General features: G+C 42.1%; 1 protein-coding gene and 1 long non-coding RNA gene across 2 annotated transcripts in view; one reads left to right on the top strand and one right to left on the bottom strand.

Annotated features, from left to right (window-relative positions):
* Window positions 1-1,860: 1,860 nt before the first annotated feature.
* On the bottom strand, window positions 1,861-9,687 carry LOC139023746 (uncharacterized). The gene is made up of 2 exons (XR_011474902.1): window positions 8,979-9,687; window positions 1,861-2,427 (listed from the first exon to the last, which is right to left on the bottom strand). It is a non-coding gene; the product is annotated as an uncharacterized lncRNA (long non-coding RNA).
* An 828-nt stretch (window positions 9,688-10,515) lies between these two features.
* LOC111959251 (retinitis pigmentosa 1-like 1 protein) overlaps window positions 10,516-19,512 on the top strand; it is a 37,457-nt gene continuing 28,460 nt past the window's right edge. Inside the window, 12 exon segments of the mRNA XM_024134933.2 lie at window positions 10,516-10,827; window positions 11,647-11,815; window positions 12,134-12,259; window positions 12,575-12,673; window positions 12,772-12,834; window positions 12,937-13,095; window positions 13,326-13,475; window positions 13,595-13,753; window positions 15,907-16,062; window positions 16,168-16,292; window positions 16,366-16,581; window positions 16,857-17,328. Of these exon segments, the coding sequence (XP_023990701.2) occupies window positions 11,785-11,815; window positions 12,134-12,259; window positions 12,575-12,673; window positions 12,772-12,834; window positions 12,937-13,095; window positions 13,326-13,475; window positions 13,595-13,753; window positions 15,907-16,062; window positions 16,168-16,292; window positions 16,366-16,581; window positions 16,857-17,328 (1,756 nt within the window). The 5' untranslated portion in view covers window positions 10,516-10,827; window positions 11,647-11,784.

Genomic DNA, 19,512 nt, shown 5'->3' with positions numbered 1-19,512 from the left:
AGGAGGTAGGGTTCATCGAGGAACCTGCTTAGTTGGTGGGGGTTCTTGCTGGAACCTAACTGCCCCACTGAAACATGTGGGTTTGGATTTGAAAGGGCAGCAGGTGAAGGCACRTAAAATGGACACAATTCAATTAATATCAATCAACAGAGGTAAGAATATGTCAGCTTTAAGAATATGTTGCAGGCTAGCTATTTTGGGTGCAGATGACTGAACTTTTCACTGTTGTGTCTGTGCAGGTATACAGACAAGGAGGCGTGCAAAGGTACGTCAATTGGTATGTTATGCAGATCACATTTACCATCYTCCTACCTTACATCTTCAATGAATATCCCATAGGCCTCTACATTATGGACAAGGTCTTTTTCTATTCACCTTCACCACAAAAACCAAGGTATGAATACTGTCGTGTGCATGTTTTGTTAATCTGTATTATAAAATTTTTKGGGGATTCAGACTTCACCCTCCCTATACACCTGATTAATATAACAGGAAACCTGTTCAATCACCATCACTGCAAAATCATTCTGGCTGTGGATACGGAGAACATCAACACATTAACATCAACACACTAGAAGATATACCCAATGGACTTGGGGTTCTGCTGGGAGTTTACCTCATATTTACATTTTTGTATTCTGCTTTGCCACTAAAACCATAATAAACACTGAAAACTAAAAGTGTGTTATTGTTTACCCCAAAAGGTTACGAGGATCCATTAAAAGGGGTTATTCGAAGAACTTATAGGGGTTCCCCCACATTTTCAATTTGAAGAACCCCTAAAGGATACTCCAGGAATCTTTTATTTTTTAGAGTGTATACCTGCAACTGAATTGTAATAGCTATTTACCCTGTTTCAGTCAGAGGTTGCCCGTCAAGTCCCCTCACATGCCCGTCCCCAGGGTCAGGAGGGAAGACAGCCAGTATTAGAGAACCCATGCATGGGATTCAAGAGAGGATGTACAATGTTAGCTTTTGCCTATTTCTGCCAGCAGGAGGTGCCATTGTATAATTATACAGTAAAGTACAGTTTGATCAAAGATTTGTATAACTAAATTAAGATAGAACACAGCCTGTCGTTTCCAATGGGAACAAATTAGTAATTGTGGGCAGAACAAGCAAGGAGGTGGGCAGAGCCAAGCACGAGCTAGCGAGATCCTATTGGCCCGTTCTAAGATGCATCTGCATATTTCCGTTAGAGAACGCCTACTGTGTGACATGCGCAATAACTCAATTTCCCTTTGCACCCCTTCTAAACACCATTTTTTTAAACTTTGCCAAAGGGTAAAAATCCATCACCGTCCATCTTCAACCACTGCCGGCCGCTGAGCTTCCTCTCATTACCATATTTGGATGTTTCACATTTATACATCCGGTGAAATATCTGGTCTCATTGTTCTATCTGTGGTGTTGTGGTAACACATTTTATGCTTTAATTCACCATATGGAATTCAGGATTTGGGTCGTTGTCAATCAAGTATTTGACCCAGCTCTGCTTGGTAGTGTTGCAAATGCTCATAAAGCTGTAAACTAAGGATGCCCTCGGTGTTGTGGTAACACATTTTATGCTTTAATTCACCATATGGAATTCAGGATTTGGGTCGTTGTCAATCAAGTATTTGACCCAGCTCTGCTTTGTAGTGTTGCAAATGCTCATAAAGCTGTAAACTAAGGATGCCCTCGGCAGGTAGTGCTAGAGTTAGAATCTTGGCAAGGGGATCTGGGGGGAGTAGTCGGTCAGCAGAGAGACCACCAGACCCTGGAGAGATAGAAAGAGAAACATGACGCACAGATAAAATAAGAGAAAGAAATAGGGGTAATGTTAGAATCTCCTTGAGAATAAGAACCTGGACACACCTACTCATTCCAGGGTTCTTCTTAATTTGTACTATTTTCTACATTGTAGAATAATAGTGAAGACATCATCACAATGAAATAACACATATGGAATCATGTATTAACCAAAAAAGTGTTAAACAAATCCAAAAATATTTGATATGTGATTCTTCAAAGTAGCCACCCTTTGCCTTTGACAACTTTGCACACTCTTGGCACTCTCTCAACCAACTTCATGAAGGAGTCACCTGGAATGCATTTCAATTAACAGGTGTGCCTTGTTAAAAGTTACATTTGTGGATTTTATTTCCTTCTTAATGCATTTGAGCTAATTAGTTGTGTTGTGGCAAGGTAGGGATATCTTCTGTATACCTCCTATCTGGTAAAAGACCAAGTCCATATTATGGCAAGAACAGCTCAAATAAGCAAAGAGAAACGACAGTCCATCATTACTTTAAGACATTGTCAGTCAATTCGGAACATTTCAAGAACTTTGAAAGTTTCTTCAAGTGCAGTCGCAAAAACCATCAATCGATGTGATGAAACTGTCTCTCATGAGGACCGCCACAGGAAAGGAAGACCCAGAGTTACCTGCAGAGGAGAAGTTCATTAGAGTTACCAGCCTCAGAAATTGCAGCCCAAATAAATGCTTCACAGAGTTCAAGTAAAAGACACATCTCAACATCAACTGTTCAGAGAAGACTGCGTGAATCAGGCCTTCATGGTCGAATTGCTGCAAAGAAACCACTACTAAGGGACACCAATAAGAATAAGAGACTTGCTTGGGCCAAGAAACACAAGCAATGGACATTAAACTGGTGGAAATCTGTCCTTTGGTCTGATGTGTTCAAATTTGTGATTTTTGGTTCCAACCGCCATGTCTTTGTGTGACGCAGAGTAGGTGAACGGATGATCTCTGCATGTGTGGTTCCCACCATGCAGCATGGAGGAAGTGGTGTGACGGTGCTTTGCTGGTGACACTGTCTGATTTATTTAGAATTCAAGGCACACTTAACCAGCATTGCTACCACAGCAGTCTGCAGCGATACGCTATCCCATCTGGTTTGGGTTTAGTGGGACTATCATTTGTTTTTCGACAGGACTACGACCCAAAACACACCTCCAGGCTGTGTAAGGGCTATTTGACCAAAAAGGAGAGTGATTGAGTGCTGCATCAGATGACCTGGCCTCCACATTCACTGGACCTCAACTCAATTGAGATGGTTTGGGATGAGTTGGACCGCAGAGTGAAGGAAAAGCAGCCAACAAGTGCTCAGCATATGTGGGAACTCCTTCAAGACTGTTGGAAAAGCATTCAAGGTGAAGCTGGTTGAGAGAATGCCAAGAGTGTGCAAAGCTGTCATCAAGGCAGCTTATTTGTTTATTTAAGCAATATGAGATGGAACGGAGTTCCATGCAATAATGGCTCTATATAATACTGTATGCTTTTTTGAATTTGTTCTGAATTTGGGGACTGTGAAAAGACCCCTGGAGGCATGTCTGGTGGGGTAAGTGTGTTTGTCAGAGCTGTGTGTAAGTTGACTATGCAAACAATTTGGGATTTTCAACACAATGTTTCTTATATATCAGCCCTSTGATTACAATGAAGAGCAAGACATGCCGCTCTGTTCTGTGCCAGCTGCAGCTTAACTTGGTCTTTCCTTGCAGCACTGGACCACACGACTGGACAATAATCAAGATTAGACAAAACTAGAGTCTGCAGTACTTGCTTTTTGGATTGTGGTGTCAAAAAAAGCAGAGCATCTCTTTATTACGGAAAGACCTCTCCCCATCTTTACAACCATTGAATATATATGTTTTGACCATGACAGTTTATAATCTAAGGTTACATTGAGGAGACAAATAATTTAGTCTCCTCAACTTGTTCAACAACCACACCATTCATTACCAGATTCGGCTGAGGTCTAGAACTTAGGGAATGATTTGTACCAGATACAATGCTCTTAGTTTTAGAGATGTTTAGGACCAGTTTATTACTGGCCCCCCATTCCCAAACAGACTGCAACTCTTTGTTAAGGTCTTTTACATGACTTCATTATCTGTGGTTGCTGATGCGTATATGGTTGAATCATCAGTATACTTGGACACACATGGTTTGTTTAATGCCAATGGCAGGTCATTGGTAAAAATAGAAAAGAGTAGAGGGCCTAGAGAGCTGCCCCTGCGGTACACCACACTTTACATGTCCATTAAAGAAAACCCTTTGACCCTATTAGATAGATAGCTCTGAATCCACGATATGGCAGAGGTTGAAAAGCCATAATACAACAGGTTATGGTCATTAATATCAAAGGCTGTACAGTACAGCTCCCACAATCTTATTATCAATTTCTTTCAAACATCAGTCAATTGTGTCAGTGCAGTACACGTTGTGTGCCGTTCTCTATAGGCATGCTAAAAGTCTTAATTTGYTTACAGAGAAATAGCATTATATTTGGTCAAACWATTTTTTACACAACAGTTTGCTAAGAGGTGGCAGCAGACTTATAGGTCTGCTGTTAGAACCAGTAAAGGCCGGTTTACCACTCTTGGGTAGCGGATTTACTTTGGCTTCCCTCCAGGCCTAAGGACAAAGACTTTCCTCTAGGCTCAGATTTAAGATATGACAGATAGGAGTGGCTATAGAGTCAGCTACCATCCTCAGTAGCTTTCCATCTAAGTTGTCAATGCCAGGAGGTTTGTCATTATTGATTAATAACAATTTTTACACCACTCCCACACTAACTTTACAAAATTCAAACTTGCAATGCTTTTCTTTCATTATTAGTTTTTTATGCTTGAATACGATGGCTCGCTGTTCGCTGTTAGCATTTCCTGCCTAAGTTTTCCCACTTTGCCAAAGAAGAAATCATTAAAATAATTGTCAACATCAAATGGTTTTGTGATGAATAAGCCATCTGATTCGATGAAAGATGGAGTTGAATATGTCTTTCTGCCCATAATTTCATTTAAAGTACTCAAGTTCTTTCCTATCATTCTTTATATCATTGATCTTGGCTTCATAACAGTTTCTTCTTCTTTTTGATGAGTTTAGTCACATAATGTCTCAATTTGCAGTAAGTCAGATGTGTAGCCAGACTTTTTAGCCACTCCTTTTGCCCCAACGCTTTCAACCGTACAGTTTTTCAATTCCTCATCAATCCACGGAGCCTTAACAGTTCTAACAGCCAGTTTCTTAACTTCTTGACACTAGGGATCAGATTATTATATATATATTTTTTAAATAACGTTCCCAAGGTAAACTGACTATTTCTCAGGTCCAGATCGTAGAATATGCATATAATTTACAGATTCGGAGAGAAAGCACTCCAAAGTTTCCAAAACTGTCAAAATATTGTCTGTGAGTATAACAAAACTGATTTTGCAGGCGAAATCTTTTTCAAAAAACAAGCCTGAAACCCTTTCTAAAGACTGTTGACATCTAGTGGAAGCCATAGGAACTGCAATCTGGGTCCTATCTATTTCTATTTCCCATAGGCAAGCACTGAAATGGCCTGTGACCTCAAAAACAAAAATTCCGGATGGATTTTCCTCAGGTTTTCGCCTGCCATATCAGTTCTGTTATACTCACAGACATTATTTTAACAGTTTAACTTCAGAGTGTTTTGTATCCAATGCTACCAAGTATATGCATATCCTAGCTTCTGGGCCTGAGTAACAGGCAGTTTACTTTGGGCACGTCAGTAATCCGAAATTCCGGACAAAAACCAGTATATTAATGAAGTTATTGACAAACAATCAATCGTTTTACCTGTACAGTGCAATATTATTATGTGTTCTTTACATTAATTTACTTAAGCTCCAACCTTTTCTCAATGTGCTCCATTTTTATATTCTTTATCTTATATAAAATAGTAATTCTCATTAATTTAGATTTGTTTTAACATTATGTATTATGCACAGCTGCAAAAAATATTGATTTGTATCATACACGTAGCGTATTACCAAAGATGTTCTTCTCATCTTCTTCTCATCTATCTGTGGTATTACAGGACAATTTGAAAACCGGAAGTGTTCATCTTGCTACCGGGATGCTAATGTTGCTGCTGTGATGCTAATCTGAAAACAGCATGCGTTCGTTGCTATCAGAGTGGTGGGCGGGGGGTTTTGACTCACTAAAATGTCGTACATGGAATGGAAGGTTGATTTGGCCATTTTTCTAACATTTCACTAGTTCAAAGTCAAAGCAAGTAACTAAATCCTGCAAACAAAACAATGCTCTCTGCAAATAAATATTTGCCAATGTTTATATTTTGCGGAATAAATTTTCAATTTTCTAAAGAACTACTGTACATACAGTTGAAGTCGGAAGTTTACATACACTACAGTCATTAAAACTAGTTTTTCAACCACTCCACAAATTTCTTGTTAACAAACTATAGTTTTGGCAAGTCGGTTAGGACATCTACTTTGTGCATGACACAAGTACTTTTTCCAACAATTGTTTACAGACAGATTATTTCACTTATAATTCACTGTATCACAATTCCAGTGGGTCAGAAGTTTACATACACTAAGTTGACTGTGCCTTTAAACAGCTTGAAATAAAGTGGTGATCCTACCTGACCTTAAACAGGGAATTTTTACTAGGATTAAATGTCAGGAATTGTGAAAACTGAGTTTAAATGTATTTGGCTAAGGTGTATGTAAACTTCCGACTTCAACTGTACATGTCTTTCAGGTGTTTTCACTTCGGGGTCGTCCTCTCTGACATTTAATTTATTCATTTTCCAAGCCAAAGGTTTCAGCGAGACCAATGAATCAGGGAAGATAATAATGTCTTAGATTTGTTAAGCACTTTTGATTATACAAGAATAATCTCAAAGTGCATATAATAAAAGGCAAAATACAAAAATAGTAAATATATATAACCATATCATCAAAGCAACACTCAAAGTCTAGTAGGATGGATAGGCCAGCCGATAAAGATGAGTCTTAAAGATGGCTTTACAAGTGGGATGCACTGTTGAGCGTTACATCCCGAGGGGTTCGTGCTGATTGTACGGAGATTGTGACAGCCGGTTAAATGGCACCCCTTCAGAAGGCAACAACAAGATGTATGTCAGGAGAAGTGCAGTATTAACATAAGAAGACATATACTTGGAATATGGAGGAGGAATGGAGGGAAAAAAGAGAAGCAGAGGAGGTCTAAGTGAGAGAGGGAGGAAGAGGGTGAGCTTGAGTTGGTTAAAAATGGCAGAAAATGGGAGATGTTTTGTTAAAGAAGAATGGTAGAAAGTGTAAGCAGAGTGAGCTGAAGACAGGAGGAGAAATGGAAGTGAATTAGGGCGAAGTCTTGGAGGTGGTAGGTGTGGTGAAGTTCTCGGAGCCCGAGGCTTGCACCGAGGGTCAGGATAAAGATGAGTCTGTGACAGTAGGAGTGAAGTTTTTGGAAAAAGTGGACCCTTGCCTTTTGGCTGATCCATTTGTGGTTTCAGGGTGGGTGAAAACAGAGTTGGGTGCGATGGAATCGTTAAGGGTAACCGGAAGTGGTCTTGTGTTAATTGTTTGTGTKTCTGCTGGTCAGAGGGAGCAGGTGCTCCGTGTTAAATGAATGGGGGCAAGAGATGTGAATTGTTTTGCTCTCAAGAATAGGGCGCCATTGAAAGGAGTGATTACTGGGGTAGCGGTAAATGTGAAAGTTGACCAACTGAAGGGGAAGGTTCCTGGTGTTTGTGATGCTCGTCATTTGGTGCGACGCAGACAGGGTGGCGTGAGTGGTGAAACAGAAGTCGTTGTCTGTTCTTTTGATGTTGAGTCTTTGCACAACAAAATTATGTTAGGATATATAAGTTATCCTGTACAAGTTTTTGTGCCGAATACATTACATTGTTACAGGTATCAAGCTTATGGGCACGTGGCAGCAGTGTGTAGGAAGAAGAAGAAGGCGGAAATAGATGTTGTGCAAGTGACTCAGCCCCTGTAATAGGGTTAGAGGCCGAGAATCCCAGTGGAGAGAGGGGAACCTTAATGACTCCAACCTAAGTGTATGTAAACTTCCGACTTCAACTGTATACAGAGAAAAGAGTCGGCCCAAGAATTGAACCCTGTGGCACCTCCATAGAGACTGCCAGAGGTCCAGACAACAGGCCCTCCGATTTGACACACTGAACTCTATCTGAGAAGTAGTTGGTGAACCAGGCAAGGCAGTCATTTGAGAAACCAAGGCAATTGAGTCTGCCGATAAGAATGCGGTGATTGACAGTCGAAAGCCTTGGCCAGGTTGATGAAGATGGCTGCACAGTACTGTCTTTTATCGATGGCGGTTATGATACCAGATTGCAAACCAGATTGCATAGTGGCGAAGGTACGGTGGTATTCGAAATGGTTGGTGATCCGTTTGTTAACTTGGTTTTTGAAGATTTTAGAAAGGCAGGGCAGAATGGATATAGGTCTATAACAGTTTGGGTCTAGAGTGTCACCCCCTTTGAAGAGGGGGATGACCACGGCAGCTTTCCGATCTTTAGGAATCTCAGACGATACCAAAGAGAGGTTGAACAGGCTATTAATAGGGGTTGCAACAATTTCAGCTGATAATTTTAGAAAGAGAGGGTCCAGATTGTCTAGCCCAGCTGATTTGTAGGGATCCAGATTTTGCAGCTCTTTCAGAACATCAGCTGTCTGGATTTGGGTGAAGGAGAAGCAGCGGTGGGGGCTTGGGCAAGTTTCTGCGGGGGGTACAGAACTGTTAGCCAGGGTAGGGGTAACCATGTGGAAAGCATGGCCAGACGTAGAAAAATGCTTATTGAAATAATCGATTATCGTAGATTTATCGATGGTGACAGTGTTTCCTTGCCTCCTGTCACGCCCTGACCTTAGTTCCTTTTTTATGTCTCTATTTTGGTTTGGTCAGGGCGTGAGTTGGGGTGGGCATTCTATGTTTTTTTCTATGTTTTCTTTTCTATGTGTTTGGCCTGGTATGGTTCCCAATCAGAGGCAGCTGTCTATCATTGTCTCTGATTGAGAACCATACTTAGGTATCCTTTTCCCACCTGGTGTTTGTGGGTAGTTGTTTCCTGTTTTGTGTTGTTGCACCTTTCAGGACTGTTTCGATTTTCATTGTTTCACTTTGTTATTTTGTATTTCGTGTTCAGTTATAATAAATTAACATGGACACTTACCATGCTGCGTTTTGGTCCGATCTTTCCTGTTCCTCAGATGAAGAAGATCGTTACACCTCCGTGCAGTGGGCAGCTGGGAGGAGGTGCTCTTATTCTCCATGGACTTTACAGTGTCCCAAAACGTTTTGGAATTAGTGCTACAGGAATTAGTGCTAAATATCTGTTTGAAAAAGCTAGCCTTAGTTTTCCTAACTGACTGTATATTGGTTCCTGACTTCCCTGAAAAGTTGCATATCACGGGGGCTATTCGATGCTAATGCAGTATGCCACAGGATGTTTTTGTGCTGGTCAAGGGCAGTCAAGTCTGGAGTGAACCAAGGGCTATATCTTAGTTGTACATTTTTTGAATGGGGCATGCTTATTTAGGATGGTGAGGAAAGCACTTTTAAAGAACAACCAGGCATCCTCTACTGACGGGATGAGGTCAATATCCTTCCAGGATACCCGGGCCAGGTCGATTAGAAAGGCCTGCTCGCTGAAGTGTTTGACAGTGATGAGGGGTGGTCGTTTGACAGCGGACCCATTACGGACGCAGGCAATGAGGCAGTGATCGCTGAGATCCTGGTTGAAGACAGCAGAGGTGTATTTAGAGGGCAAGTTGGTCAGGATGATATCTATGAGGGTGCCCATGGTTACGAGTTTAGGGTTGTACCTGGTAGGTTCCTTGATAATTTGTGTGAGATTGAGGGCATCTAGCTAAGATTGTAGGACGGCCGGGGTGTTAAGCATGTCCCAGTGTAGGTCACCTAACAGTATGAAATCTGAAGATAGATGGGGGGCAATCAATTCACATATGGTGTCCAGGGCACAGCTGGGGGCTGAGGGGGGTCTATAACAAGCGGCAACATTGAGAGACTTATTTCTAGAAAGGTAGATTGGATTTTTTTAAGTAGAAGCTCGAATTGTTGGCACAGACCTGGATAGTATGACAGAACTCTGCAGGCTATCTCTGCAGTAGATTGCAACTCCACCCCCTTTGGCAGTTCTATCTATGGAAGTTCTATGGAAACTTCTGAATTTTTGGTGGCCTTCTTAAACCAGGATTCAGACACGGCTAGGACATCAGGGTTGGCGGAGTGTGCTAAAGCAGTGAATAAAACAAACTTAGGGAGGAGGCTTCTGATGTTAACATGCATGAAACCAAGGCTTTTACGGTTACAGAAGTCAACAAATGAGAGCGCCTTGGGAATGGGTGTGGTGCTGGGGGCTACAGGGCCTGGGTTAACCTCTACATTACCAGAGGAACAGAGGAGGAGTAGGTCGGCTAAAGGCTATAAGAACTGGTCGTCTACTGTAGTGCGTTGGGGACAGAGAATAAAAGGAGAAGATTTCTGGGCGTGGTAGAATAGATTCAGAGCATAATGTACAGACAAGGGTAAGGTAGGATGTGAGTACAGTGGAAGTAAACCTAGGCATTGGGTGACGATGAGAGCTGTTGCGTCTCTGGAGGCACCAGTTCAGCCAGGTGAGGTCTCCGCATGTGTGGAGGGTGCGACAAAAGAGCTATCTAAGGCATTTGGGGCTGGGGGCGCTACAGTGAAATAAAACAATAATAACTAACCTAAACAGCAGTAGACAAGGCATATTGACATTAGGGAGTGGCATGTGTAGCCGAGTGATCATAGGGTCCAATGAGCAGCAATAGGTGAGTCAGGGAGCCGTTCGGTAGTCGCTACTATGATAGGCGAGCTGGAGCTAGCGGGCCGTGGCCAGCAGATGGGTCTTCGGTGACGTCACAATGGAAAAGCCTGTTGAAACCACCTCGGACGATTACGTCGGCAGACCAGTCGTGATGGATCGGCGGGGCTCCGTGTCGCCAATAAAGGGTACAGGCCAATTGGCATAAGAGGTATTGTAGCCCAATAATTAGCTGGTAGACCTCTTCGGCTAGCCGGGAAATGGGCCTAGCTCGAGGCTAGCTCAAGGCTAACTGGTGTTTGCTTCGGGACAGAGGCAGGAGTAGCCATTCGGATTGCAGCTAGCTAGCTGTGATGATCCAGTGTAATGGTCCAGAGCTTGGAATCCGGAGATGTGGTAGAGAAAAAGCAGTCCGATATGCTCTGTGTTGATATCGCGCTTTGCAGACTGGCAGGTATTGACCGAGCTGAGGCTGGTTAACGGTGAAGACCGCTAGCACTGGCTAACTGACTTCTAGCTAGTTAGCTGGCTAGCTTTTGATGGGGGTTCCGTTTCTAAAGTATAAAAATAGCAGATCCATACCACGTTGGGTGAGGCGGGTTGCAGGAGAGTATAATCAGTCCGTAAATGGAAAGTGAGATTAAAATATATACGAAATATATACGGGGGAAAAACGAGGAAAACTATTATTTACACGGGACAAGACGCGACAAGACAAAACACACGTCCGACTGCTACGCCATCTTGGGAAAAAATGTGCATGTGTAGGGATGTGACGTCAATCAAATCAGATTTATTTATAAAGCCCTTCTTACATCAGCTGATGTCACAAAGTGCTGTACAGACACCCAGCCTAAAACCCCAAACAGCAAGCAATGCAGGTGTAGAAGCACGGTGGCTAGGAAAAACTAGCCAAAGACTTGAATGGAATATGACTGGAGGGAGATGTTTATTTTTCATGTGTCTATTTTTTAAATGTTGTATGATGTCGGTTTTTCCTCCTTTCCTACTATCGATATTTGTTCCATAGTTTACCATCCGTACAGTAGGTGGCGGCATGCATCTCTAACCATTTTTTGCGGACCGCCATAATACCATAGAAGAAGAAGGTTATTTCGGTCGAGGAACGTCACCTGCATCTGTGAGGTGTTCCGAAGCCAGGGAAGGGATGACCGGCCAGACGGAGGCTGATATACCTGGTAAGAAAACCTGTCAAGTGTCAGTATCTCGCTTTTTTAAGCATATGGCTGTTATTTAGATAGTGTAGCACCAGTAATGTGTGGTGGTGACCATTCGCTAACCTGTTGCTATTTCTGGCTTGCAGCGACTTAAATAGGTAGCTGACAACTGCTTGGCATTAGGATTTACCTACTCCTGTAACGTTAGCCTAGTGAAATCAGGGTCATTTTAGTACAACCAAACCTTGTAGGCTATATTAAACCTGTTATATCCCCAAACCCCAATGAAATGTCATAGTTTCTCTCCTGTCTGAAGGTAGTTTTATTTTACCGTAACAGAAACAGGAGCAGTCTTCACCTTTGGGAAGAGCAAGTTTGCTGATAATGTGCCCAGTAAATTCTGGCTGAAGAATGACCATCCAGAGGAAATCTCATGTGGGGGGGATCACACTGCTGTCATAACAGGTACTCAATTTGTAGCCAACTCTCTCCCATGGGATTGGGTGACTTGGAGACGCTGTATAAAACCATAAATGATCTGTCTGTTGTTTATAAAATGACTGTAAGTTATTATAAATAGTTATTAACAGTTTATTGATGCTATATTGAACCTGTAATTAGTTATTGCAATGAACAAAAGGTTTTATACTTCAAGATGTGTAGTATATAGGCATTCAAATATAAATACATTTTTTAAACAAATGCATAAAAACAGTATAATTAAGAGTTTTATTAGCAGTTTATGAAATATAAGTGTAATGCCTTTTCTCCTACTTGTAGGCCATGGCAGGCTGTTCATGTTTGGAAGTAATACCTGGGGTCAGCTAGGACTGGGGTCAGAGATCAATGTCAACATCAACAAGCCCACCGCTGTGAAAGGTCAGTCAGTCCATCATGTACTAGGATTATGTTTGACTCATGTTTTGTCGAAGTTTTGCTACGTTTTGTAATGTTAAAACCTATGTTTTTTCCTTTAGCGTTGAAGTCTGAAAAAGTTAAGTTTGCGTCATGTGGGAGAGACCACACAATAGTGTGCACATGTAAGAGAACCATGTTATTTTACTCTGCATTACTTGAAAGGATGTAATGAATGAATATCTGCTGTTATCATTACTTATGAGTCTTTCTCCCATGGTTGTCAGGGAGTGGGCGTGTTTATGGTGCTGGCAGTAACCAGGAGGGGCAGCTTGGTTTGGGACACTGTGACGACACAAACACCTTCCACCTGCTTCATCCTTTCTCTGACCATGCACCAATCAAAATGCTTGCTGCTGGCTGCAACACCTCAGCTGCCCTGACTGGTAAGGATGATGACAGATGGGTTGTTTACTGGCATCATCAGTGTAGAACAGTCCTATCTATCTGTCTATCTGTCTATCTGTCTATCTGTCTATCTATCTGTCTATCTATCTGTCTATCTGTCTGTCTTTCCGTCCGTCCGTCCGTGTTTTCTCTGTCTGTCTGTATGTGTCTTCCTTGTCAGTCTGTGTGTGTTTCTGATCTTTCACATGCCGTCTGTGTGCTGTGTTAGAGGACGGCAGGCTGTTCATGTGGGGTGATAACTCTGTGGGCCAGATCGGTCTGGGCACAGAGAGCTACGCCTCAGAGCCTAGAGATGTGATGGTGGGACAGCCAGTGGCCTGGGTGTCTTGTGGATACCACCACTCAGCGTTTGTCACAGGTAATACACTCACACGTGCAGGGTTATTTTATATTGGGATCTTAACCTTGTGCATACCACATCCTGTTGTTATATAATAACGCGGCTGGGTTATTGTTGTTGGTTTGCGCTTGTTCCAGTGGATGGGGACCTCTACACCTTTGGGGAGAGTGGGAGCGGAAGGCTGGGTGTATTCCCAGACCAGCTAACCAATCACAGAGTCCCTCAGCGGGTGGAAAGCATCCAGGACCCGGTCATCCAAGTGTCCTGTGGAGGGGAGCACACAGTGGCACTCACAAGTAAATACCTCTGTGAAATACTATTACTATTAACCTTTTCACATGTGCGTTCCAAATATCTCTAACGGTCGCCCCAGTGTGAGTTGTTTTATGCGGGTGATGTCAGAATGTATCACTGTTCCAAAATATGATTGTTACGCAATAGGACAGTTAACCCATGCTGCCCTCAAACCAAGGCACACTGCCTGCTAATTATCTATAGGCTATGAATTGAGGTCTGTTCCGTCTCCTCATTAATTCACATAAGAATTAGCCCATTTCACTGTTGCGGACAATTTATGTTTTAGGCTTTACTGAGCCGGACAAACTTCTCTCTCCGACAAGAGCCCAAGCACTTCCCCAGTGTTTCCCCCAGATCAAGTAGGCATCTCTAGTCAGAACAGGCCTTGCACAAACTTTTTCCCCCTGGCAAATTTTCTGACTGGTGCCCACATTGCATTCCTTGTTGTTTTCCTTACAAATAATAACTTTGGACATGTGTGCATTCCTATCAAAGTAAGTGCCTTATTTTCTGTATATTGTGTTGTCATTTCTACTGTAACATACCGTATGTATGTATGGAGCATAATGTATTTACTGTTTTATTCATATGTTTCCAAGGTCTGGTGTCAAATCATGCATTCTGATTCTTGCATCGATTGTAATGGACACATATGATGTATGTAAAATACTTTTTTGAAGGTTGTACTAATTATGATGAGCTAATGCTAAGCTATTTTCCAGCTATGTGTAGCGCCATGTTTGTTGACACCATACAATGCATTCTTATTGTCACGTAAAGATGTCAGACCAAATATGCTATAAAAAACAAGGTGAAGGGATAGTTCACTCGACTGACTTATGGTGCTTCCATGACAACTGGGAACTCTGAATGATACGAGGTCAAATCATGATGTCAATGATCTTCCGGTCGGACAGAGGGCCGAGTTCCCGAGTTGGAATTCTGAGGTGGATGACAGTTCAAAAATATTTTTCCCAGTCCGAGCTCGTTTTTTCCCCGAGTTCCCAGTTGTCTTGAACGCAATGAAGGTGGAAGTCAGAGATTTCCAGTTGTTTGAACATCAGATTGTAACTATGGTATCGCAGGGTTGCCAACTTAGACCTTTCCAGGGGTTTTATTTTTTTTATTTTATTTAGCGTATAAACTTCTCCTGTGTTTGCCACCCATTTATTGATAAATCCCCCCATCGTAGTAATATTTCCTGCATGATATCCCCCCACGATACCGTCCCCCATTTCTTCCGCCCATAGACTTGAAAACTCCCCACAAATGAAATTAACCCCCCCCCCACAAACACCCCTAAAATGGTTCCATCCCTGTTTAGCTTTCGCACTATGGTTAGGCTAGGCAGTAGGTTTGTATTTGGGGTAATGATCTGTGAGGTGATAACATTTTATTTGCTTTGTGATTTGTCAAAAACGGTAAATTCATGTGCTATGGTTATTGTATACACTGTAAAAAGTACATCAAAGATTTGTAATATGCTGAAAAGTTCATATTTTTCAGGCATTGTGTCTTATAGTGAATGGCATTCTGGGATTAGGGAGTTTTCACTTGTCAAGCATAAACAAACCTGGCTGCCAACATAAAGAATTTAGCTGCTGTTAGTTTAGCTCACACGCATCTCTTTTCTAAACAATATTACATTTCTCCCTTGTGCTCACCAGATATGTGGTATATTGTAAACAAGTTTAGTCGTTAGGTCGCTAACTTATGTTAAGTTTTTTGTCAGCACAACCTGTTATTTAGACTGGTTTATGGAATGAGTTTGGATGTGTTCTGTGTGATGTTTGGATGATGAAGTTTGCATTTATCTTTTACAATAAAAGGTGAAATTGAGGAATTAAGTTGTGAAGACCTTTATTTATCATCAGTACAAAACATTGTTTAGATGCTTTTCAGACAACAATGCTGTTTAGACGCGTTTGTTGCGTCATACGTTCTGTTGCTACTGTTCCAATCACATATTTGCGAAGGTACGCTGCAGGGACCACTCAACAATGATCACAAATATGTGATCGTACGTGTCAAAGGGTTAATACTAACTAAAGTTACAGTACTGTTAATGAAATAAAATAGTCTGTCTACTGTTCCTAGCTGGTAACTGTCTCATCTTCTTCTACACCTCTCTCTCTTCCTCTCCATGTTCCAGAGGACAATGTGTACGCATTTGGGCGGGGGCAGCATGGGCAGCTAGGCCATGGGACCTTCCTGTTCGAGGTACCTTTGCCAAAAGCACTGGACCACTTCCGGAATGGCAGAGTCAGTCACGTAACCTGTGGAGAGAACCACACTGCAGTGATCACAGGCAATCTTCCATACTATTCTACTAGTATACACTGTTGAATGGATGTTATTCAGAAATTTAAAGCCTGAGCATTTTTCCATTGAGACCTCATTTCTGTCACTCCAGACAGTGGGATTCTGTACACCTTTGGGGACGGTCGCCAGGGTAAACTAGGACTGGGGGAAGAGAACTTCACCAACCAGTTCAGACCAACACTGTGCCCACGCTTCCTCAAATACAGTGTCCAGTCAGTAAGTCAAGTAGTGTCTGTGTGTGTCTGTGTCTATGTTCGTGCACCTGCTAATACTGTGTATGTGTGTTTAGGTGGCATGTGGCGGCTCTCACATGCTGGTGCTGGCTATGCCCAGACTCCCAGAGGTTGAGGAAGTGGTGATAGAGGAGGATGATGTTACAGAGAGCATTCTGGAGTCTCTGGAGACCTACACCGAGCTGCTCCTGATGGACCCCTCCTTCCTGATGCCCAACCCACAGACCACACCTCTGTGGACCCTGTCTGCTAGGGCCCGCCGCAGGGAGAGGGTGAGTACTGCCAAAACATCTGACAGTTCCAGAAAGGAGATCTGAAATGTTGATTACAAAGGGTGACAGTTGTGGTGTTTGGTTTCCTTCACTTGCGACCAGTGTTGCATCACATTGCTGCACCTCAGTAATGGTCATGTGTAGTAGCCGACTTTATGTGAACCAGTCTAAGTAACTACTCTTTAATACTATTATTATGGTCTGAGGGAGCAATTTAGCCCTTATGTAGCCATTATTTAGTAGATTTATCTACTTTTCTGTGTTGTGTGTTTCAGGAGAGTTCTCCAGAGCAGTTTGGCCAGATGTTCCGTAACCTTCCGCCTCTGATGTCCGGCTTCCTCAACGCCTCCCTGCCCCTGTCCAGAAATATCCGCATCTCCAGAACACCATCTGAAGACCCCTGCATCTCCTCACTGTCCTCCAATCCCTCCTCAAACGACCCCCCCAGCCCCTCTCTGTCCCTTAAATCCAGATCCAAAACCCCATTAACACCGTCACCCAAGTTCATATTCCCAGACCCTCCTAGCCCTTCACTCTCCTCCAAGTTCTCCCCTAAGAAGAGGCCCAGCCCATCAAAATCACCCAAATATGCATCTAAAGAATGCCTCACCCACTCACAGTCCTTTAAATCCACACATAAACTCATCCCCACCCCCTCAATGTCCCCTAAACCCTCCTCTGTAAAGCCCACAGATGACAACCAATCCCCCAAAACGCTGTCTGAGGGTCCCACCACACCACAGACAGGTAGCTGAATCCTACAATGCTGTCTTTCCTTTTCACCGCAGTACAGTGCCTTCGGAAAGTATTCAGACCCCTTGAATACTTTTGTCTTAGATTTTATTTTATTTTWATCCATTCTAGAATAAGGCTTTAACGTAATAAAATGTGGAAAAAGTCAAGTGGTCTGAATAAGGCACTGTATACAGGCATAACTGCAGCCCATATTCTATGACCTATCCAGACCTGGGTTCAAATACATGGATTTGAGTATCTGGTATTTAAAATACTTTTTCTGTGAATTTGTGTATTTTCAAATACACAGCCCAAAACAATCACTCATAAAACTTAAATTATTCGCAGTCTCAAATAGCCACCTGTCCCTTTTAATAGCCAGGCAACTGCACACATTTCAGCAAATAACGCCTAATTCAAATAAATACAGGGCCTATGTGAATTTTTTTATGAGGTAACCATGAATTACCATGACATTTACAAGGTTTAATATTTGAATTTGGTAAATAAAATAATTCAGTGATGACTTGAAAAAATTATGGCAATCATCCGTTTTTTATCGCCAGTAAGAAACTGCTAGCCAATGGCTACTAACAGCTGAAAGCTGCTACCTAACTGGCAGGCACAAAAACCATCAACAATCTAGGGAGTACAGACCCCCAGAAATTGGCTGATCACATTCTAGTGGAGAAAGTAAAAACTGCCAAAAATGCACAGTCAAGAGGAGAATAATTATTCTGTCAATTAATATTTTATTTTTCGAATAGAGACATACTAAGACAAAACGTGACACAACGTGTAAATGATAACACATTAGTGCAGGAAATGAAGACATTTATTAAAATGCTGGAAGTGAATGCTGGAATTCAACAATTAACAATGCAAATGAGCAAAAGCTGTGTTAATTATGGAAGTAGACGCCTGGCTCAAACAGAAGCCTTTCTCTAATAAACACCTGTTGTGATCAGTGATTTAAGCAAATAAATGTCTGGGCTATTAATTGAAGTTTTACAGACTTTTATTTGAGTATTTTAATGGTTATTTGTAAGAACCAAATAGTCTGCCAAATTGTATTTGACAGTATGTTCAAATACTTATTTCAAATACTATTTTCAAATGCCTGGGTTAAATTCATTGGAATGTATTTGAGTCAGTATATTTTAGTTTTTTAAATACTTTCCAAGTGTATTTCCAAATGCATTTATAATATTTTTTAAATAAAATACAGTACCAGTCAAAAGTTTGCGCTCAACAGTGCATCCCACTTGTAAAGCCATCTGTTGTGTGTGGTGTGTGTGTCGTGTGGTGTGTGTGTGTGTATGTATATAGAATATATATATAAATAAAAGCAACAATCAAATATATAAAAGCAACAATTAAAGTCTAGGAGGAAGGATAGGCTAGCCAATAAAGTTTAGTCTTAAAGATGGCTTTACAAGTGGGATGCACCGTTTCAGATGGCTTTACAAGTGGGATGCACCGTTTCAGATGGCTTTACAAGTGGGATGCACCATTTCAGATGGCTTTACAGATGGGATGCACCGTTTCAGATGCTTTACAAGTGGATGCACCGTTTCAGATGGCTTTACAAGTGATGCACCGTTTCAGATGGCTTTACAAGTGGGATGCACCATTTCAGATGGCTTTACAAAGTGGGAGCACCGTTTCAGATGGCTTTACAAGTGGGATGCACCGTTTCAGATGCTTTACTGTCATGTTTTGTCTTTGATCATGTCTTGTCCCTGTGCTTCCCTCTGCTGGTCTATTAGGTTCTTTCTCTTTCTCTCTCTCTATCGTTCCGTTCCTGCTCCCAGCTGTTTCTCATTCTCCCTACGACCTCATTTACTCTCACACCTGTCCCCTATTTTGCCCCTGATTAGAGCCCTATTTCTCCCTCTGTTTTCCGCTCCTGTCCTTGTCGGATTCTTGTTTGATGTTTGCTGTTCCTGTGTCCTTGTTCCGCCCTGTAGTGTTCTCTGCCTTCTTCAGATGCTGCGTGTGAGCAGGTGTCTATGTCAGCTACGGCCTGTGCCTTCCTGAAGCGACCTGCAGTCTGTGGTCGCGTTCTCCAGTCGTTCCTCCTATTGACAGAGGATTTCAGTTTCCTGTTTTGGATTACCATTGATTATATCCAGGAGAATCATTATTTGTTTAATACTGGAATAGACTCTGTTACTATTACGTCGCTTTTGGGTC

The sequence above is a fragment of the Salvelinus sp. IW2-2015 genome, linkage group LG36, assembly GCF_002910315.2.
Source record: "Salvelinus sp. IW2-2015 linkage group LG36, ASM291031v2, whole genome shotgun sequence".
NCBI classification, from domain to species: domain Eukaryota; kingdom Metazoa; phylum Chordata; class Actinopteri; order Salmoniformes; family Salmonidae; genus Salvelinus; species Salvelinus sp. IW2-2015.
The sequence above is the reverse complement of the archived record's forward strand: the minus strand, read 5'-3'. Positions and strand labels throughout refer to the sequence as shown.